The sequence below is a fragment of the Acanthopagrus latus genome, chromosome 2 (assembly GCF_904848185.1).
Source record: "Acanthopagrus latus isolate v.2019 chromosome 2, fAcaLat1.1, whole genome shotgun sequence".
NCBI classification, from domain to species: domain Eukaryota; kingdom Metazoa; phylum Chordata; class Actinopteri; order Spariformes; family Sparidae; genus Acanthopagrus; species Acanthopagrus latus.
The window spans coordinates 3,545,389-3,567,515 of record NC_051040.1 but is presented as its reverse complement, the minus strand read 5'-3'; the positions used below and the strand labels follow the sequence as shown (position 1 = coordinate 3,567,515).

Sequence of the window (22,127 nt, the reverse complement as noted above, 5' to 3'; positions counted from 1 at the left end):
TTTTATGGTGCACACGGTCATAAATAGCTCCGAGCTGAGACGGACTCTTGACTGAATAAAAGAAGAAGAAAAAATAGGGTGGGATCTTTATTTGTTTTATCTCACACGCTTCCGGAGAGGCGTCGACAAACAAACCAGCGTTTGTTGTGATCGTGTTTGATTTGTTCATCTGTGCAGTGAAGATGTGCTCACTGGGCGGTTTGTGTCGCTGCTTCTCAAAACATTTAGACGCTAAATGCACAGAAGCGTGACCCAAAAAAACTGATAAGACTTTTATGGATCCAATAAGTGGCTGAATGTGAAGCGGATCAAACAACCCCCTGAATCCCAGAGTTCAGTGTCAGAGGGAACTTGAAACTGAAACAGAAAAACAGCTTCAGCACTTGAAGATGGAGGATCATTTACCCAGAATGCAAAGGGGGGGGGGATCCTTTTAGTAGAAAGCTTCTTTGAGCAGAACTACAGAGAGTAAAAACAAAAAAGGGAAGTGCTGTGAGCAGTGAGAAGCGGCGTCACGGTGGAGGTCGTCGCCGCGCTGTGACTCAGTCCTGACGCAGGATCACAGGGACACGAACACTCCTTCTCTGGGACGTCTGAGGGGAAAATAAAACATTTATGGCACGTTTATCTGCAGTCGGTCCACTCCTGCTGATTTAGGAAGTTGATAAAGAAATGGTGAAAATGATCCAGCGGTTATGATGTCAGCAGGCCGAGGAGTATATGATTAAAGATAAAAGCTGCAAACTGATCATTCACCTGGAGGCTAAAAGACACATGTGAACACAAAACTGAAGCAACACAAATGTTCATGAAATAGCAAAAAATCTGTTATTATCAGGTTATCATCATCAGGTTATTTCACCAGGATCTGCTGGATTTAAACAGCTTACAAACAAACTAATAACTAAAATACAAAAACCTGATTAGAAGTCGAGAGATTAATTTTCTGGAGAGCATCACTAACTGTGAGCGGCTCTGTGCTGTGACAGTGAAGCAGGTTTTTTTTTTTTTTTTTAGCTCGTCATAACTCTGCCTCAGTCGTCGTAAAAATATAAAGCTGTCTAGGATATTATGGGCTGGTCTCCATGGTAACGAGCGTTACACAAAGACGCACGACACCTGGAAGTCAGAATAAACACACACACACGCTGGGGAAGACTGAAAATATCCCATCAATGGTGCAAATGTTTATACTGCTGCAGAGTAATAGAGTGTGTGTGTGTGTGTGTGTGTGTGTGTGTGTGTGTGTGTGTGTGTGTGTGTGTGTGTGTGTGTGCCGCAGGTTTAACCACCAACAACAGGAAATAAGACCATCCACCACACCTCCCATGAATGCACATTCTGTTGTTTAATGCAGATTTGCAGTAACTCTGCTTGGCCTCTTCTGTTCTCGTCTCCTCTCCATTCAAACCATCGCTCACCTTTGGCTTCAGTGATAGTGTGAGTTTCCCAACCGAGGCCCAGTTTACACTCTCAAACCCAGGATACGCTGTCATTCTCCCAACCTGTACCTGGCAACTCGACCCTTCACCCGTTCAAGCTTCACTCAGTTTTCCAGTGAAAACGGATGAAACAGCTCCAAAGAAGCAATTTGTCCTCTTGCCTCCCGTCTCCCTGACAACGATGGCTCCCCAACACACTTGAAGAGTTGTCTGTGGCGATACATTAAGATGTTGACTCTTGATCACTTTTACATTTACTTTCAGATGAATTAAAGGTGAATATCTTTTTCACAGCCTGATGTTGGCAGGTGTGAAATCTGCATATACAAAAAAATGAAATAAAAAAACTGGAATCCAGCTCTCTTTTTAGGGACTTAGTGTTTCTCACCTCTCGTCCTGAAGCACCAGCAGGCTGAGGTCTGTCTTACTTGTTAGCTCAGCAGGTTGAAATTGAATAAAGCTGAAAAGAAGACAGGAATACGTCAGACATTTGTGACTGCAATGTAAGAAAAAATGATCACGCAAACAAGCCCCTTAATGTGAAAATATGATAATGTCAAGCCATGTCATTTTTTTTCTGTTGTATTCATATGAAATTAAACTCAAATTACTTCACAAATCATTAAGAAATGTAGCTTGAACTTGTGTATGGATAAAACATTTGGAGGCTGGAGCTGCAACAATTAGCCAGTTGATTGAAAGAAGATTAGATGTTGATGGTCAATAAATCGTATCAGTCAGATTTTTACACTGCTGTTCTTTGACATTTATTGCAGTGAATGAGACACTCAGACATTTTATCAACTAAGCGATTAATTGACTTATTGTGAAAATATATATAATTAATCATTAGTTACAGAACAATTAGAGGCTGGTAAACAATATATGGAAAGGGCATCAGCAGCAGATATTTAAATCCCAGGCCTGAGTGGAGTTTCACCTGAAATTTAAGTTTAACAACAAGCAGATGACCCAGGAAATCAAACGTGCTGCTTTCTGTTGCCTCCATGAGTAATTGGCGCCATCTTGTGGCCGACATCTTGAACTGCACTACTGTAAATCGCCTCTGATACGTCACGTGAGCATCTCAACCTCTAATTGGCTGTCGGGCTCAGATCACGTGACCAGCTCCAGCTCTCACTGTCCCGTCTGAGAGTCCATATCGGCGTTTGAACGGCGCCGTGAACGAGTTTTTTCTCTGTTTTCTGAGTTTTAAACAATGAAACAACCGCTTTAAATGTTAATGTGCGTGAAGAACCGACGTTGACGCTTCTGTTGGCTGTATTTTAACGCAGCTGGACGCATGATAGCAGGTGGGTCGATGGTTTGTTGGAGCTGAAAGTGAAGTGTTGTTTTTGTTGTTTCGCACTGTCAGCGACTCTTGACCCCCTCAGTAAACAGTAAAAATTAACGGTTTATAATGTGAATTAAGATATTGTTAAATAACCTCACGGACTATAACCTCCGTCACGTCACTGTGGATTAACTTCGTCTCACTCTGATGTGTTTCTTGAGGTCTTTAAACTCGGCTGAACTGAAGAGTCCCCCATATTAATTACATTCATATTTTTAGCCTTCTGCTAGCTAGCTAGCTTAAAAGCTAACAAAGCTGGTGTGTTATTCTTGTAATTTAAGAGTTGAGTAAACTTCTCTGACTCATCACTTCTACAATTTGAGCCCAAACCACTGTTGAGTCATCGTTGTTACTCTCTGTTGTTCCACTCTAATGTAATTTGTTCCTCTGAATCTGTATAAACAAGTCGTCTTTGTCCAGCAGTTGTCATTTAAAGCACAAGTTTAGGGAGTTTAGGGATCTGTTGCACCTGAAGAGCTTCAAGGGTTTCATGTTTACTGTAAAAGCTATTAGTAGAGACAGTAGAGGTCATAATACCTTCATAATGTCTCACAAGAAGTACTGGGATATCTGTGTGGACACTCCTCCAGTATGACCTACAGTAGTTTCAGTGTCAGATATGAAACATGTAAGATTAAAAATGTCTCTGTTCCTTATTTCAGGCTCAGTTCCTGCCTTGTATTGTTTGGTTTTTCAGGGTCACACAGTATCTTAAATGTGATCCTTTTTGTTTGAGTGTTCATGTAACCTTAAAGCAACATTTGTTTTTCCTCTTGTTACCCGATCATCTGTTCATCAGCCCCAAATAAACAAACATAAGGGCATGAAACTAGGCCAGTGTACATGTTTCGCTCACTGACGACAGACTGGCTCAGCAGGAAATGTTTCGCCAGTTCCAATAAAGTCTAGTTCCATAAAACAATGTTGAAAAGCGTGTTTCGTTAATGACTTAAAACTTTCTTAACTGTGTTGTGATCCCAAACCAATATACTCTAATTGATCGGTCCAGTGTGTTTTTCTGTATGTTTCTGCTCCAGCAGCTGTAATGAGTCACATGTTTCTCAGAGGACACGCAGCTCAGATGCGGTCAGACTGCTGCTGTCAGCATTCAGACTTCCATACTTCCTCTATTTTACACAATAAGACCTCATTAATCATGAGATCCCAGAGTCCAGAGAGATGTCACATGTTTTATTTCAGCATTTATTTGACTCACTGTATCCACGAGGATTCAGTTCCTTACATCCGTGTTGTGATGTAGGGTGTTGCTGGTGGCCGTGAGCTCGGCCGACCTGCATGCAGCTTGTCAGCAGCTGAAGCTGTGTGTGTGTCTTTGTGCAGGTTATTCTCTGTCTGTGGTTTTGAAAACAGGTAGAAGCTTCTCTTTGTAAAGTCTGTAAAGGTTCAGCAGAGGTGTGTGTGTGTGTAGAGGAAAGACAATGGTGTTAGAGATGTGTTGTTTCGTAGCTGTGTAGCTGCTTTAAGTTAAATTAAATAGGGTCCAGCCCTGTGTAGATGAGAAATGATGTAACATTGTGTGTTTTGTTCCTGTTTTCAGTCTCAGAGCTGCAGAGCATCATCGGACCAGAGCTGACACAACTGAGCGTCAAACCAGATGTCAGTTAGTCTTTGACAATGAAGACGGACATCCCTTACAACCAGGTAAATCACTTTCAGGTGTTTGAATCAGATTAATCATTTACTTGATGAACAGATAATCCTTTGGTAGTTTTGACTAATTTCCACTTTTATGTTTCATTATTTGTTTTAATGTTTTTTGTTCATTTTTTACTCCCAGGTAAAACGAATTTTAGAAGTTATTTTTTTACATTTTGTGCTCTAAATGGTGATTGATTACATTATTTAAAGAAATATAGATCAATAAATGCAGAACTAATGATTTGTTATGTATTTTAAGACTCTGTGATACGAGGAAATGCTTCCTGTTTTTCATGAATGTTATTTGAAGTGTGTATCAGTTAGATTTGACTCACACCAGCACAGAGGAGTTTCCCCACATGATCTGTCGTAACAGCTAACAGCTCTTTCCATGTCATGTTGTCAACTCTGAATCAAATTCCCATTTCATATATTACTGTACTCACTAGAGCTGAAACTATCAACCATTTTAATCGTTGAATAGTCTGAAAGTAATCAATGAGTAGTTTTATCTCTAAAAGTGTTGATCAGTGTGTCTCAATGTCCGAGCTGACGTCCTCAAATCTCTTGTTCTGTCCACAACCCAAAGATATTCAGTCTTCTGTCACACAGGAGGAAAAAACAAGAAACTTTCCATGTTTAAGAGGCTGGAATCAGAGTGGAGTAGTAATATTAACATGGATTCAGTATTTGATAACTACTCAGTTAATAGTTGCAGCTTTAACAGTAACTCTTGTTTTGAAAACAAACAAAACAGCAGCCTTAACTGTTTCCCAACTGGTGGCTGAGTTGCTGCGATGTCCTGGACATTTACAGTAAGAGACTCTGCAAACAGGAAGTCAGGGAATTAGAAAAATACCCCGACCTCAATCAAGAAACACGCACAAATTAGTTTCACACGTTTTACTGACAGAAAAATAAACTGTGGTGGAAAATCACACTGTTGAACCTTTATGAGGAGTTATTGACCAGGACTTTGTCCTCGTCCATTCAAGGTTCAGTTCAACCGAAAATAAAGCTGAGATGTAAGAGTCTGTGACGTGGATTGTTAGATTAGAACCCTCAAAATAATGATGTGAATTAGTATTGAATGGTCATTGTGTTGACGCTCTGTTCTGATGCCTGCAGCTGGTGGACGTGGAGCGGAGGAGGCAAGAGTCCAACAGGAAAGCACAGATGGTACGTTACAGAAACACAGACTCAGATCAAGTCCTGTGAGTTTACACAATGCCAAGATTAATATGATTTACTCGGTGTTATTCACCTTCCACATCCTCCTCCAGTATTCCCGGTGTGTGATAGCTCTGGCCTCTGTAGCGACTGTGCTGCTGGCTGCCATGGCGCTCTACAACCTCATGACACCGAGGGCTTCCTCCTCCCATCCTTCCCCGAGCAGCAGCCTCCCCCTCCCCCAGGCCCAGTCCTGCACAGACCCCTGCAAGTAAGCAAATATCTGCACACAGATGGAAGACTGCTGTAATAGATGATGTCATATAATAAATCTACAATAAGTAAATTTCTAGCAATATATGAACCTGGACGATTAATCTGTCATTCTGTACTTTATAAGCAGAACCAGCCGTACAGATGTAAACAAGTATAATCTCTTCTCCTTCCCCTGTCAGGATCGTTCTGGTGGAGAGCATCCCTGAAGGGCTGGAGTTTAACTCCAGCACCACCCACCCCTCCATCTTCCAGGCGTGGCTCAATCTGATGGGCGAGGCTCGCAGCAGTATCGACATCGCCTCTTTCTATTGGACGCTCACTAACACAGACACTGGAACACAAGAGCCGACAGCCGAACAGGTCAGCTGGATCTGAGTTTTACTCATCAAGGAGAGGGATGGACACATGCAAATGTTGTCAGGCTCATTAGTGTTTTTCTGCTATAAACAACAAGTACCATTTGTCTTTTTAATTGCAGCTGTGTGAATAAAAGTTCAAATAATTTTCTTGATGTGTGCACAGGGTGAAACCATTCTGAAGACGCTCGCTGAGCGCTCAGGGAAGTTGTCTGTTCGTATCGCAGTGAACACGCCGCATGGGAGTCAACCACAGGACGACCTCAGACTGCTCAACGACTCGGGTCTCTTACTTGATACCAGCTGTTTATCTTTCATTTGAGAGCCGTCTCTGCCTAAAATTCAGATCGAATCATGTCTGCTGTCTGTGTTTCAGGTGCTGACATCAGGACCGTTAACATGAGGAAGCTGACCTCAGGCGTCCTCCACACAAAGTTCTGGGTTGTAGACAAGAAACACATTTACATTGGCAGTGCCAACATGGACTGGAGGTCCCTCACACAGGTACACACACACACACACTCACAGATACACACTCTCACAGGTTATCAGTAAGGATCAAGTGTCACAAATGTAAAGTTATATAGATGTTTTGGGACTTTTTGTAGACAGCGTCTGTGTTTTACAAGGAAATCATGGGAGGAAGCAGAGAAAAAATTTGGTATTTTTAGTTTTTTGAGTCAGAATTTGATATCAGTGTTCCAGTCTGATGAAGGATCCCAGCTGACATCTACTGAACAGAATGAAATGATAATTTATCTTCTGTCTGATCAAAGCAGAATTAATTTTCTTTCACTTCGAAGAGGAAGTTCTTGTGTTGGCTTAAACTTTCAGTCACATGACATACTGGAAGAATTACTCAACTTCGCTTTAATACTGTGATGGTCATCAGTATCTCAAGCCACATCACAATTTGAGCTTTCCTAATCAGATATTTAGTCATATTTTAGTATTCAGTTTGATGAGTTGTCGCTGCCATGAACACCCTTTCCTTCTGAGAGTACCCCCGCAATTCAATACGACTCCGTTTCTGTGTGTCTGCAAACAACATAAATAAAATCTCAGGAAAATAGCAGTTAAATAAAATGTGGAAAAATATGTAAAGTAATGACATCTACATAGATTCAGTGGCTTTAGACATCTGTCATCTCGTACATTCACATGTTTATGTAAATAAAAATCATTCACACAGAAAAATGGTGAAGTTATTAAAAGCTTTAAATGATACAAACATCAACATTTTCAAATGGAGAATTGAAAAAAGGAATAAGTGCCTGGTCAAAGGCTGATTAGTTACTAAGTTGTGTAGTGACAGTGAGAAAGCAGCCATGTAAAGTAGTTTCTGTCGTATATGTTTTGCTTCCAGTAGTTGCATCCAGTTTTAAAATCTAATAGCTGATATTCTGCTGTTGGTCTGTAGGTGAAGGAGCTGGGCGCGGTGGTCTACAACTGCAGCTGCCTGGCTGCAGACCTGGGTAAGATCTTTGAGGCCTACTGGTACCTGGGGGACAGTCAGTCGATCCCGTCACCCTGGCCCACCAGCTTCAACACCCCCTACAACAAGGACACGCCCCTCCAGCTGCCGCTCAACAACACGCCATCCAACGTCTACCTGTCGGTGAGAAACCTGCAGATGGATCTTCTGTTTGTTTTAAATCTTTATATTAGATTAACTAGGCGTGTGAGTGGGCTAATGGTCTGTTCAGGCCCTCGTATCATAAAAAATATTGCTAAAAATTAACTAATTATTGATCCAATCTGTTCTCTCCTCTTCTCGTCACTCTCTCAGAGTTCTCCTCCGTCCTTCTGTGCAGCCGGCAGGACTCCAGACCTTCAGTCCATCCTCAGCGTCATGGACGATGCCCAGAGCTTCATCTACATCGCTGTCATGAACTACCTGCCCACCATGGAGTTTTCACACCCTAAAAGGTGAAGAGACTCCCAATGAGAGGAGGCAGAATTTGGTTTTATATTCAATGAGGTGTTTTTGAAACTGCTGCAGGTAACGTAGGTTAGATTTTTACCCAGCATGGCTCTAGAGTTGGTTTTGGTGGTCTACCACTGTGTTGCCCTGATTATGGAAAAAAAGGGAAGTAGGAATATTTTTTTTTTTCTACACAGGACAAAAATTACAAAGTACAGCTTCAAAGAGTCTGTACTAGCTGCGCTTTAGCCTTCAGTTCCTTCAGTTAGTGTGTTAGTTGAAACTATCAAGCGGCTGCAACAGTGTTTTTGTGTTTGTTTTTTTAGGATGTAAATGTTGAAGAGGATTGTGAGACTGCTTCTTTGCTGGGTTAATGTGATGTCTCATGTATTTGTTCTGTGCATGTGGCGCCCTCTGCAGGTACTGGGCCGACATCGACACCCAGCTGAGGCGAGTGAGCTACGAGAAGCGGGTCAAAGTGCGCCTGCTGATCAGCTGCTGGGCGAGCACCCAGCCGGTCATGTTCCCCTTCCTGAAGTCCCTGGCTTCAGTCTATGACACCAAGAGTAAACTGGACATCCAGGTGGTGAGTAGCTCCTCTGTGTTTCTTTATCAATCAAAGACCTGATTAGAAGATTAAAAACGATAATCAGCTGATCCGTTTTATTCCCTGATCCAGAGGCTGTTTGTGGTGCCTTCCAGCCCAAAGCAGAAGGAGATTCCTTTTGCCAGAGTGAACCACAACAAGTACATGGTGACTGACAAGATCGCCTACATAGGTAAGGCAGTATGCACACGCACATTGTGTTTTGTTATGATAAATTATTCTAAAAATCTTCGAATACTTCAAATTCCTGTAAGCTGAATACTTTATAGTTTTGAAAATATTAACATCTGATTAAACACCCCAAACTCAGATCACCTGTACAGTCAGCCCAGTGTGTGAGAAATGTGATAAAAGCTCGACTATATATGTTATTTTCTGTCTCCAGGTACGTCTAACTGGTCAGGTGACTACTTTGTGAGCACAGCCGGCTCTGCATTGGTTGTCAACCAGACTGAATCACAGTCTGTGGAGCCCACCGTCCAATCACAGCTGCAGGCCGTGTTTGAGAGAGACTGGAACTCCGACTACAGCACTCCTCTCACTCAGCACTCCAACCTCAAAAACTTGTGTTAGTCTCAATTTTGCAAACATATCATTCTGCATCACAGGGGGACACTTCTGTTCAACACAAACTGCAGTGCCATATTTGCGTCATTTTGTAATTATCAGCTGAAACACATGTTCACACTGTGAACAGGAAACATCAGCCACAGACGAGCCCTTAGAAGAGCAGAGTTTCTCTGTTGGTTAACTGCTTCTTCTCCTATTTGAGTGTGGGAAGCGTGGTCAGGCTGCCACAGTGCAAACCACAGAGTATGTCAAAACAAAATATAGCAGCCTTGCAGCAAAAGGTTTAAACAGAATCAACTTTTACAGTGACGCCATGCTGCAGTGGCCTGAAAGTGGGTGGTATGACAGTATTGTTTCAAACGTCCACACTAAATTTATAAAATGACACTTTAGCCTATTTCTTTGATTCTTATAATGGAGTTTTACCAAGTTTATTACATGTGTTGGTTAACACGGCACATACACTTACCAGCATTGACAAACCAGAACAGACGTGTGTGATCAACTTAAATGTATTGATTCATGTGGTTTCTGTTATGCAGTGTCAGTACCAGTAGGGGGTGCTGTTCTATCTTCCCCCATGTTACATGATCTATTCATTGATCACTCTCTACTTTTAAACATCAGTCTCAGACACAACTTCAGCCTCAGGGGGAGATTTTTTTCTTCCCTGCTCATCTCAGGGAGTAAAGTGTGTTTCTTAAACAATATTTTTTTAGTTTGCTGCAATCTGGAATAATTAGTGCTTAAGATGGTGTGACGTGCCTGAACTGTACATAGATTTTTTTTTTAATTTCCTCTCTCAGTTTGCATGACTGTTTTAAAATCCATTATTTTAATAATAAAGTCAGCGGTGTGTACAGGGGATTGAACATCTGCAGCAGCAGTAACAACGATGAACTCATTTATTTTTCCACTGTGTGGAGTGATTGAATCTACCAATTAGTGAAGAGGTGGTTGTTACGGCAACTGTCCAAAGAAGCGTGTTTGCCAGTAGTGGCATGCAGTTATTGTGTACACGTCATTATCTGCTTCCTCTTTATAAATTACTCTCAATAAATGTCTTTGAATCAAACCTGTTTGAAGTTCTTCATGTGATCTCTGATACATAGTTACTTTGAAAGGTCTGCTGAGAGCTCACCTCTTTCTCCATAATAAAAAGACTTGTTGGCTGATTCTGATCTTGGAGAAAAAAACTTAAATGTTTGTAGACCTGAAAGCTCCTGCAGTAGGTTGTTCACTGCATGACATTCTTGAAGGTTGTGATACTGGACTACTTTTACCTATTCTGTCTCCTAAGATCATAGATGGGTGCTCAAAGTTAAAAGTGTGGACTGAGATTAGTACTTATCCTAGAAGAAAAGGGACAAACTTCACAGGATATTAATGTATTGAGACTTGTTCTGTGCCGACTGACTGGGTCGGATCAAACTGGGAGACAGCAGCTCAGTCTTTGATTCCCTTTAATCCTGCACAGGTGTGAAGACTGGAGGCATGGAGGGATCACTGACCAAGCCCCTGAGCCAGAGACCTGTTTGAAGTTAACACAAAACTCGATTAAAAGTCCTGATCTCATTTTCTTCACATCAGAGTTCAAATCCAATCTAATATTAACAGTCACACTGAATCAGTTTGGCAGCAGAATAACTGGTTTTAAAAGGTAGCGTCTGCACCTGAAGCTTTATTTGATGATTCGATGTGATATATTTTAGCGTTCTGTAATGTTCAGTGTTTCTGCGGAGAGGAGTGTCAGTGTTGATCTGTTGTGGTACAGGAGCAGTGGTCTCTTCAGGTCCTCCTTTACCTCTGCTGCTGGGTTGTTCAACCTCTCCATGCAGTTCTCGGATGGAAAGAAAAGAAGTTTGTGTCGCTTATTACAGGCTGTCAAAGTTAAAACTGTAGTCTGTAACTATTTTCTGTTACATTTGCTAAAATTGTCATAATGATCTGACAGTAGAACAAGATAGAGGTCAGATGGGTAAAAATCCACTGTCCTTGGCTCCATCCGGTGGCCCTAATTTGATTTGCAAGAATCCGCTGCTCCCGGATCAACACAACCAATCAGAGCCAAAGGGAGTGTCTGAGAATTGTCAATCATTCTCTAGCACATGCATGTTGTCAGCAGTGCCTGCTCTTACCTGGTCAGATATGTTCAAGCCCAAACTGTAAACAATGGCGGACAACAACAACAATAGAGCCGAAAAATGTCCCACCATTGCCCACGTCAAAGTGAAGAATTACGAAGACTGACGAAGAAAAGCAGCAGCAGAGAGAAAACAAGGATAAATATCGAAGCAAAGCGGAGTTAGCTGCTTTTCTGCTGGACAAGTAAGGACCCCTGCTTGATATATGTTTAATTCTATGTTTTAACCACAAGGCTTTGGTGTAGGTGGTTACAGTAATACTCGCAATAGTGCATATGGTCGTACGATGTTGCAGTCAAGCTATGTAGCTTGTTGGTGAATCTAGCTTGTTAGCTTGTATGCTAACCCCAGTGTTTAGCATTGTGTTTATGGCTACTGGTTAGCTCATGCTTCAGAAAGGCAGCATGGCGCTGCACTGTGGTAACTCTGTTTCCCGCCATGTGAGGTATATTGTTCGTTACCCAGGTCACTACAGTGACTCGGCATCAGGCACCTGTCACTGTAATTTAGTTGTATTATTATCTTGATGAACAAAATTTGTAAGTATCTAAAATGTATGTTTTCCACCGAGATTAGCTTTTTGTCGATGGAACCAGGAGGATGCTAACTTCCTGGTTAGCCTACAATAATACATCATCCCTGCAACACTCTATTGACAACTTTGACACATGACTACGTTATTAAACATCATGTATTCATGGGTCAGGATGTTATCATGCTATCGTCTTTCAATGGCCCTTCAACATACTGCAATCACTGCATCTTACATTTTACTAACATCCTTTTTAGTGAAAAGCGATTAAACAATCTTGAATAAGGTAATTAAAAATCGTACAGTCCTTTGGATAAATAAGTGGTGGACACTCATCACAACTGTAGTTTTTGATTTTGAATCACTGTTTATTAATATTTGTATTCTGTTGGTCTATTATTAAAAGTTTCTGATTGTTTATTTCCTATAGGATGTGGGGGGAAAAGTTATTTTTAAAAAGATTTTTTTTTTTTTTTTTTTAAGTTTTTTTAAAGCTACATCATCAAGGTCGCCTCCTGCCCCACTGGTTTCTATACATTGACAGAGGCCAGTGGAGTAGGAAGTAGCCTGGACATCAAGGTAGCCTCCTGCTACCAATTTGCTTTTGAGGGCTTTAAAGCCCCCATTGGCTTTATGGTTGCAAGGAAAGTGGGAAAAACCGGAGCATCCCGGAGTAAACCCATGTCATTACAGAAGATACATCAAAAATTAAGAGAAGCTCAGGCCTCTGGCCGTTATGGGCCAGTTTCCAGTTGTCTATTTCCTATGGAAAGTGGGAGAAGAAGTTGTTATTTTTAGTTTTGTGTGACGTTTTTTTAAAGCTAACCTGGACATCAAGGTAGCCTCCTGCTACCAATTAGCTTTTGAGGGCTTTAAAGCCCCCATCAGCTTCATGGTTGCAAGGAAAGTGGGAAAAACCGGAGCATCCCGGAGTAAACCCATGTCATTACAGAAGAAACACCCAAATTCAGATAGGCTCAGGTCTCAGGCCATTATGGGCTAGTTTCCAATTGTCTATTTCCTATGGAAAGTAGGAAAAGAAGTTGTTTTTTTTAAGCTAACCTGGACATCAAGGTAGCCTCCTGCTACCAATTAGCTTTTGAGGGCTTTAAAGCCCCCATCAGCTTCATGGTTGCGAGGAAAGTGGGAGAAACCGGAGCATCCCGGAGTAAACCCATGTCACGTCAGGTCTCAGGCTGTTACGGGCCACAGAACCTGCAGATGATGCAGTTATGTTGTTTTGGTGGTGGCGTCAGATGATCTTTGAAGGTGGGGGCAATTTCTCTCTGCCTAACCCCGTGTTTTACACAGGTTGAAAATTGTCAGTAGGCAGGACACCAATCTTTCGTCTACCTCTGAAGGATTTGGAGATGAATTCGCCCACAGAGGAGAAGAACCTGCTGATGGCGCAAGGTTGTTTTGGTGGTGTCGTCAAGTGATCTTTAAATATCAGTGCAATGCAACTATCAACTATTGGGTCCTCCATATTCAGTGCAAGCAATAGTGTCTCTGCACTGCCTGAAATTAAACACAGGTCTTTAAAAATTGCCTTTCTGAGGTTTTTTAACGATTTGATGTATAAATCTGCACCTTCAACCTTAGCCCATATGGTTTTAAATAAACGCTGAATGATGTCCTCTTTTTTTTCAGGAATCACATGGACTTTGACGAATGTGTCCCAAACCACCATCTCAACGAGCAGTCGGACAGACAATTTGTTTTGTACCACCTTTGGTGTCTCCTCAACTCTGGAGGCTGTCTTGGGAGACTTTGGCACCTGGTACATTAAAGTCCGTGTCACACTTTGACTGTGGCTGTCACTCTGAGTATACAGCCACCAGCTCATTAGGGCTAGAAAATTCCTCACTTGCATCTCTATGTCAGCATACATGACAGAGCGTGAAATGGCAACCTCTCTGTTCGAGCAGGTTTGTGCCCCAGGTGTTTGTATTTCTTGGAAAACCTCGGGGGTGTCTCCATTTGTGAGGTGACTGTAGAGAACATCACTCAGTTCCCGTGTGACCTCCTGGGATTCACCGCTGGAAATCTTTTCGAACCAAGGAATCGAAGCCAGCTCATCCGCATCATTTTCACTCTGGTCTGTCTCAATTAAAGAGTCAATACTATCTATGAGCGACTGCAACGACTGACTGCTGTCATCGTCCGTGTCCTGAAGGAACTGTGCCTTTAGGTTTGCTGCGATGCGACAAATGCCGGCCCTGGCAAGACTCTTAGCAAGAAAGGTTTTTATCTTGCTGCACACTATTTTCAGTTTTTGCTGCTGTTTGGGTTTTGGACTGGAACTTGCAAAGCCTGTCTCTTCCAAACTTGCAGTCTTTTCAACAATCAGCTCAGCGATGTCATCTGCAACAGCCATAATATGCTGAGAGCTTCCGGATTGCAGCGTCTCACATGCCGACACGTCATCCAAAACAGGTTCTGCAATGTCATCCAGCTCTTTCCTAATTATTCTCATGGCAGCTTTAGATGTTGCTCTCACAAAGCTGTCCTCTGATGAGATGTTCTCTTGGCCGTCTGATTCCACTGTTTCAAGTGATGACTGACTGACTGACGCAGATTTAAGTTTTTCATCCTTCTTCCGTCCACCTAACACAGGACTGGAAGAAAACTTAATCTTGGCTGCGAATGCCTTTAATATTCTGCTGGCATGTTCAACCATAGTGTTAAGTCTGCTGGGGGGAGTGATGTGCTCCCTGCTGTCCACACTAGAGGAGAGAGCAGAGTTGACGGACTCTGAGATCTCTTTGTCCACCAAGTCTGACAACGCTTTCGAGCTGGCAGACTGGACTGGATCTGAAACACCCAGAGTCTCAGCGAAAGTCTGAGTAAGTCCGTCGGTAACATTGTACGCATCTAGTGTGTGACTGTCCAAAGTCACACCTGCACGTCTCTTAAGATGGGCCAGCAACTGTTTACTCACAGATGTACTTATGTGTAAAAGCAGGTCTGCCAGCATAATCTTTGTGGCCTCATCAGGAGTACCAAAACTCAGCATCCGCCATCTTTCTGGTGTCATCCTTTGAAAAAAGGATTCAACCTGTGGTCGATAAGCATCAGTGCCAAATGGCTCCTGTGTCTGAGTTGTGTCCTGTGTGGCTGTTGTTTCCATGCTGCCCGTAGCTGGATTCTGATCGATCATCTTTGAATCGTCTCTCAGTAACTTAACGTAGTTTCCACGTAATAGTCTGAGTTTTAACACTAGCAGAAAATAAGTCTACCACAAAATGTGTGTGATTCGTCTCCCAATGACAAAGCGTAGTTTCCACGTACTGGTCTGAGCAGTAATGAGGTCTACAACCAAATGTGCGTGTGTTGAAACCTGGTCAAATATTTTATCAGGTCAGACATCAAAGCCATTCTGTTCACGTGTCATACATCAGAGACGTTCTAGAGCCTTAGGTCATACATCAGAGACGTTCTAGAGCCTTAGGTCATACATCAGAGACGTTCTAGAGCCTTAGGTCATACATCAGAGACGTTCTAGAACCTTAGGTCATACATCAGAGATGTTCTAGAACCTTAGGTCATACATCAGAGACGTTCTAGAACCTTAGGTCATACATCAGAGATGTTCTAGAACCTTAGGTCATACATCAGAGACGTTCTAGAGCCTTAGTCCCTCCCCCCACACAGCAGCATAGCAACTGTTGCTAGGCACAACAGCCATTTTTCTTTTGTCATGCATGTGAGGTTTCAAAATGGCTGTTACACAAATACATTGTGAATTTACATGTCTAATGTAACAAACATGAAAAATAGTCAAAATTTCGACTTTTAACAGAATTTGTTTTAACGCATAAACGCATTTAAGACCTTCACAAATTCACTGCTAAACTGTCTTAACTCATGAAACATGTTGGAGATTTGTTTTCAGGAGCCTTTTGTTATTAGTTGCAGTCTTCAGATATTGAGTTCAGAGAGGGAGGATGCTGCAAGTGTCTTTACTTCCCTCTCTGAATTTTTAGTTAGGTTTGTGCGCATCAGTACGTTGGGCAGTAATGTTAGAATAGTTAAGAGGCAAAACAGAATGGCTGAGAGCAAAGAACAAGTCTGTGAAACCAGTTAGTGGATCACTGACTGGTGTGTGGATGCTGTCATGGGATCACATCCTTTAAGTACACTGACTGTATATATTAATATGTTTAGATGAGTGATAACAGATGCAGCTCACCTGGTTGTGTTCTTATGTGTCTCCATCAGATCCACAAACAACATGCAGCAGATTAATGAGAGAAATAAACACACTCAGTCAGACAGCTCCCTTAGAAAATAATCACTATAATACTCTGTTATATTTTGGTTTGGTTTCCCTCATCAAGACCTGTATGTTTATCACAGGAGATCAGGGACGTGCACATATATAGATTAATTCATGTAAAATTAAGAAACAAAATACTTATAGAAAGCTAACTACTTAGCTGTGTATCCTGTGTGGCTGTGAGTGAAATGCATTTGCCATTTCTTTTGTGTCAACAGATTATTGTCAACATGAGTTTATTCAGATCATCATAACACTGAGGTTTAAAAGACATGCAATTCAGCTGCAACTCTTTAAAAGCAATGAAGCACTGGTTTGTTATTAGGCTATTTATTGGAGGGCAAGTGCAAACTAGAAATACAGGCTACACATCTATAACTGTGACAAAACCAAGAAATGAGCGTGACGGCTACTCTGAATGTGAGTAGGAATAGCAATGTTTCACAACAGCAAAGTCACAATAAACTTAATATCTGGAAGAAGTTGAAGAATTGTGGCAATATAAACAGCCGACACAGATAGCTGTCATGTTTTTTCTTCTGAGATTCGACTCATATTTAAGCATGCTGAAGTTTTGTCGCTATAATCCAGTTTACTGATATTTTCTGCTTTTTCCTCGACTGAAGCTGCTATCAGACCTGTTCACACAACTTCTGTCACTCTTATATGAGCATTTAGAAATCGATATTTATTGTAGACATTAAAATTACTGATAGTGAGAAATAAAATGCAGCAAGATACATTTTCATACATTTTGAAATACAATTCATGAAATATAATAAAAACAGTCATGCTGCCGTACGAAACACTACAGGCACTGATAAAAACTATGATGTGAACGTTGGAGTTAATCTGACTTTAAGATATATTTTGCACACTGAGAGATGAGTTACTTATAATAATTACAGTCAGAAGTAACAATCAACACAGTAAAAACTGGGTATCAACATGTATTGTTCATTTATACAGATGACTGATACAGACCAAAGTATAATAACAGTTATACAGCACTAACAACACTACAAGATACAGTTATTATATATATAAATGCACAGATTCCTTCACATACAGTTAAAAAAAAACACATAATCATCAGAGCAAGATTTTATTTAAGGCAAAAAGATTGAAAAATAATAAGATTAGTTGCATACATGTTAAAAATGACTTGAAAACATAATGTAATCATACATAATACATTTTGTAATAATAATGATAAAACAATTATTATTATTATTATTGTTGTTGTTGTTGTTTTTATTATTATACACAAACTTATACAGAAACTGAGGGTACATCCTTGAAACTATTATTAGTATTTCTGTTATTGTCATTATTAATATTATAACCATCAGCTATTTATTCCCCTGCTATCAATATCAATAACATTATTGTATAGATAATTAAAGTTAATAGTTATTCCAATGTTGACAAACAATCAGATGTTTTACAATCTCTTTATTAAGCAGTTGTCTATTGTGACGTGGCAACTGATAATTGATTGATAATACTTTGTAAATGCTAATAAATACTGTGTAGTTCATCTGTAAACATTTACCACTAGCATGTTTGTTGGCAGTGAAATATCTATTAAATAAGTTTTAATTGTTACCCCTCTTTATATTTCTTTTCTTATTATTATAACACCTCTTTACAACAACAACATGACAACAACAAAATATCTGCTAATCAGATTCTGATACTATAATTATTATTAATATTAATAACAACAATATTCTCTCACCATATTTCTCTCTAGTTTAAACATGTTCAATTTACATGAATTGGACACCATCAACATATATAATATAATATAATATAATATAATATAATATAATATAATATAATATAATGTAATATAATATAATATAATATAATATAATATAATATAATATAATGTAAAATGATATTACATAATACAATACAGACCTGGGTTCGACTCCCAGCCCGGGTCCCCTTGCTGCGTGTCACTCCCCCTCTCTTACCCCGTTTCCTGTCACACTCTTCAGCTGTACTATAAATAAAGCCAGAAAAGGCCAAAAAATGGTAATAATATGATATAATATAATATAGAACCTCCTGTATTAAAGATGAAATGAGTACTTACATGTACAACAGGTGATAAACCATGATGATGAGTAAGTATGAACATACAGTTTGTTTATTAAGTGTCTGTCTGAGCTGGACGCTGCTCTCCTCCCCTGGTCCTCTGGTTCACAGCCACCACAACAACACAGAGGATCACCAGCAGACCAGGGAGCAGTGAGGACCTCACTGTGTAGAGGGTGAAGTCCATCCCAGAGGGCTCTCTGGACTTCAGAACAGTTCTGGACAATGACATACACGGTCCATCTGGGCCAGAAACGGAACACAAATACTCTCCTGTGTCTTCCAGTGAGACATTAGAAAGAATCATCAAGCCATCTTCTCTAAATCTGCTCAGTCTGCTCTGCAGATCAGAATCAGGTGCTAAATTAGATTCACTCAAGAGTCTGTCTTCTGTTTGGTTTGTCTTGATCCACCAGTGGTACCCCCAACCCTCTATCCGACCTCTGCATCTGAAAGTGACGTTGTCTCCTTCTGAGAAGAGCTCGACAGCAGGTGGGCCAGGTTTGGGGCACACCACCAGGTAATACCGTTGAAAATGGTTGTAGATTTCACAATCGTAATAACCTGAGTCATTTAACTGAAGTGATGAAACCACCAGTGAGTAGTTTTTTCCCGCCTCTGAGGTGGACGATATCACATTAGTCACCCTCCAAAGTGGAAGCTGGTCGTCAGTGAACTCAGCAGCAGGACACTGTAACACAGCTGTCTCTCCCACTGTGTGGAGGATCGACTCATCTAGTAGGTTTAACTGTACAGAGTGACTGCTGACACACTGCTGTTGGTTCATCACCAGACAGGCGTAATAATTGAACTTTGTTAACGTGAGGTTGTAAATACGAAGTCCTGATGAGGTTTTCACCTCTTGGGATCTTCCTTCAACATTGTCCATCACCGATGTTACACTGTCCTCAAAAACTCTTGTCCAGAAGCTGGTCCAATATCCAGAATCACTCTTGAGCCACTGGATGTCCAGATTGTCAGCTGCTCCCTCACATGGCAGGTCCACTGTTTCTCCAGCTCTGACTTCAATATCTTTGTATTCATTTCTCGTACTACAAACAATAATAGTGATGTTGTTCTCATACATCACGTTGCCCCAACACTTCTCTTGGTACTGACCGGAGTCTGAGTGGGTCAGGTTCTGGATCATGTAAGAAGAAATACTGTTGCTGGTGACAACTGACAGTCGTTGTTTCAAGTCTTCAGGTACTGTGGAGTTCTGGGACCAGAGGGCAGAGGTATTCCACAGGACGAGCTTCTCCTCACCAACAAATCTGGAGATCAGGCAGGAGTCGGCGTCCTCAGGGAGTCTGAAGGTGAAAGAGTCTGATTCCCTTTCGATGAAGATACGTTCTTCTGCATGAATGTTGTTGATGAGAGCAAACAGCAGGAAGGAGAGCTCTGCGACTGCAGCCATTCTGCTCTGAGGACGAGCAAACACTGACACCTCTCACCCGATTATCTCTATATTAACCCTCATCAGCAGCTTGTCATTAGTGGCTGGAGGGAGGTGACTTCTTTATCTCACCATCACAGGAAACTTTGACGCTTTCGGCTCTGTACCAAGGAATCTAATCAAAAGATCAGACACATGTTGTGAAATGACTTTTAGACACATTAAAGGTTTTAACTTGAGTTTACTGCAAGATTCTTCTGAACAGAAGTCCACAAACTAGTGACCTGCTGTTACACCATGGCTCCTGACAATCTTCATTATTTGCATTATTTCTTGTAACATGTAATTAGACATGTGTGACACGTGTTAGTTTGCTTTGCTTAATTACTGCATCAGTAAAACATAAGAAACATTGAGCTTCAGCAGATGACAAAATTAATGTATAATAATGTTTATTCTGAATTACATTTAATGAAATATCATAAAAACAATATTTAAAATGATAACAGCTCTTTTTAACCTGATAAATAACTGAATTATATTTGTCATTTCTAATCAGCTTGTTGTTGCCTTAGTTTTTGGCAGGACCCAGAAGTGGACAACGAGGCAGGGAGTGCTAACAGTAATGCAGGTGAAGGTGGAGAAACTCAGGCTGGAGACTCCGTCAGAGAGGAGGGGGGAGGAGCAGGAGAGGGATATGACAACCCCAAATATTTCCATTGCTTACGTCAGAGCTGAGCGCGTGCCTCTGTAAATATTGCACGCACAGCAATGTAAACACAGAGAGTAATGACAGTTAGAGGTTGTTAACTAGCTTCGCTTGATAACTTGGCTAAAATGGACGTGAGAAAGTTGTTGTTTATTGTCTTGCTGACAGCTGTGTTCAGCTGTCATGTCCAGCTGCTCAAACTAATGCAACAACAGCGGCGCCTGGATGAAGAAGACTGCTCCTTCTGCTAGCAAACAAACGATGCACCCTTTCGAGTCGCCATTGTTGTTTGGGTTTTGGTATTTGCCACGCTGCTCCTTTCAGGTTTTAAACTATTTTGATTGGTTAAAACAGCCTTCCTGTTTTACCTTACATCCCCACCTACTGCTGTGGCATGTATTACACGTGTATTGTATTACTTGGTGGCAGATTTTACGGGTGCGTGTGTCCAGAGTTATTGGTCAGATTGTACCACAGCTTGAAGATACTCAAATGTTTTCCAGTCAAAACCATGTAATCTCCAAATGTGGTGTTTTTGATTTGTGTGATCAAACTGAAGGTCCGTTATGAGCTGAGACGGTTCTCGTATTTCTGAAGCCAAACAAACCTTTAACAAACTCAGTGAATCACCTGAAAAATGCATCGCCACAAAGCTGAAAACATGGCTGCTGTATACGGAGGAGTATTAGGGCCCAGGGTGAGGAAAGAAATGAGAGCAGGATGTTTTCTGATCAGTCGCTGATAAACTTTCTTAGGTCATGAAAAGTTCACACTTGGGAGATGAGTGGTTTTGATTGGACAGCAGCACCATGTTTTCAGGAAACTTTCTGTTATCACTTAGAAATGTTCAGATCATGAGTCCTGAGAAGGAGGATGTTGCAACACTGATGCACGTCACAAACACTGTTTCTACCCAGTTTGTATATTGAGAGTCAGATGGGTGTTGCAGAAAGTCATTTTACTGTCATTCCTCAGGGCAGCAGTGCTTCAGTTATTTCACGTATGCATAACAAACAGAAAACATCTGTCTGTTTGTTTTGTGGTTTTTTTGTGTGCAGGCTATACAAACTGTTGTGGCAACTGCAAATCAGTCGCTTTTCTATTGCAGATGAGAGTTGGTGAAACATCAAGTTCGACACAATATTTCTTCTCTATAAGTTCTTTATTGCTTGTAAGCAAGAGTCACACATCGTCAGCAGACAGCTGATGACTGAAGAGAGGGAGTCTCTCCTCATCCTTTATAGTAGCAGAACCCATACACACAGCTGCAGCAGTCACTAGGTTACAAGTGAACCACTTAAAATAACACTCCAACATCTCCACGTCCAGATTAGGTTAAAACATAATCTTAGCATGCATGCACATTCCAGAGTTTATGTGTCATCAACCCAGTCTGTATAATAGCTACGTTGGTCCACAGGATAAAATGTTGTAGTTTCACAGTAACATTTGGCCTATTCTTCCTTTTTATTGGCCTGCGTCCGCGTCACGTAACCGCCAACTTTCTGGCTGTGAGAAGAAAAACATGGCTGCCATTCCCTTGATCTCCAGTGAAAAACTGTGGGGCTGTTACCGATGATATCGTTGCTATGGTGGTTGCTAT

The 22,127-nt window shown here is 41.1% G+C and overlaps 3 protein-coding genes across 4 annotated transcripts; 1 reads left to right on the top strand and 2 right to left on the bottom strand.

Annotated features, from left to right (window-relative positions):
• The first annotated feature begins 2,562 nt into the window (after nt 1–2,562).
• On the top strand, nt 2,563–10,433 carry pld3 (phospholipase D family, member 3). Of its 2 annotated transcripts, none has more exons than XM_037074834.1 (12): nt 2,563–2,755; nt 4,355–4,458; nt 5,584–5,634; nt 5,739–5,896; nt 6,081–6,261; nt 6,424–6,541; nt 6,634–6,761; nt 7,678–7,875; nt 8,047–8,186; nt 8,602–8,767; nt 8,861–8,960; nt 9,174–10,433. In XM_037074834.1, the coding sequence occupies exons 2-12, from the start codon at nt 4,432–4,434 to the stop codon at nt 9,359–9,361; spliced, it is 1,455 nt and encodes a 484-aa protein (XP_036930729.1). In that variant the 5' UTR covers nt 2,563–2,755; nt 4,355–4,431; the 3' UTR covers nt 9,362–10,433. The 2 variants fall into 2 exon arrangements, with proteins under 2 accessions (XP_036930729.1, XP_036930739.1); XM_037074844.1 differs by lacking the exon at nt 2,563–2,755 and adding an exon at nt 4,017–4,167.
• A 2,062-nt stretch (nt 10,434–12,495) lies between these two features.
• Nucleotides 12,496–15,229, bottom strand: LOC119006286. The gene is made up of 2 exons (XM_037074821.1): nt 13,097–15,229; nt 12,496–12,860 (listed from the first exon to the last, which is right to left on the bottom strand). Exon 1 carries the CDS (start codon nt 15,192–15,194, stop codon nt 13,338–13,340), a length of 1,857 nt encoding a protein of 618 aa, XP_036930716.1. The 5' UTR covers nt 15,195–15,229; the 3' UTR covers nt 12,496–12,860; nt 13,097–13,337.
• A 2,989-nt stretch (nt 15,230–18,218) lies between these two features.
• Nucleotides 18,219–20,298, bottom strand: LOC119030978. The gene is made up of 2 exons (XM_037119014.1): nt 19,539–20,298; nt 18,219–19,442 (listed from the first exon to the last, which is right to left on the bottom strand). Exons 1-2 carry the CDS (start codon nt 19,834–19,836, stop codon nt 18,475–18,477), a joined length of 1,266 nt encoding a protein of 421 aa, XP_036974909.1. The 5' UTR covers nt 19,837–20,298; the 3' UTR covers nt 18,219–18,474.
• Between the last annotated feature and the right edge of the window lie 1,829 nt (nt 20,299–22,127).

Bases quoted from the DNA above. Each gene is read 5' to 3' on its own strand.
- LOC119030978 (XM_037119014.1), bottom strand. From the start codon at position 19,836: ATGGCTGCAGTCGCAGAGCTCTCCTTCCTGCTGTTTGCTCTCATCAAC. The intron at 19,443-19,538 runs GTCAGTACCAAG...AAGATATTGAAG, and splicing joins CCTGACCCACTCAGACTCCG to TCAGAGCTGGAGAAACAGTG.
- pld3 (XM_037074834.1), top strand. From the start codon at position 4,432: ATGAAGACGGACATCCCTTACAACCAG. The intron at 4,459-5,583 runs GTAAATCACTTT...TGATGCCTGCAG, and splicing joins CGGACATCCCTTACAACCAG to CTGGTGGACGTGGAGCGGAG. The intron at 8,961-9,173 runs GTAAGGCAGTAT...TTCTGTCTCCAG, and splicing joins TGACAAGATCGCCTACATAG to GTACGTCTAACTGGTCAGGT.
- LOC119006286 (XM_037074821.1), bottom strand. From the start codon at position 15,194: ATGATCGATCAGAATCCAGCTACGGGCAGCATGGAAACAACAGCCACA.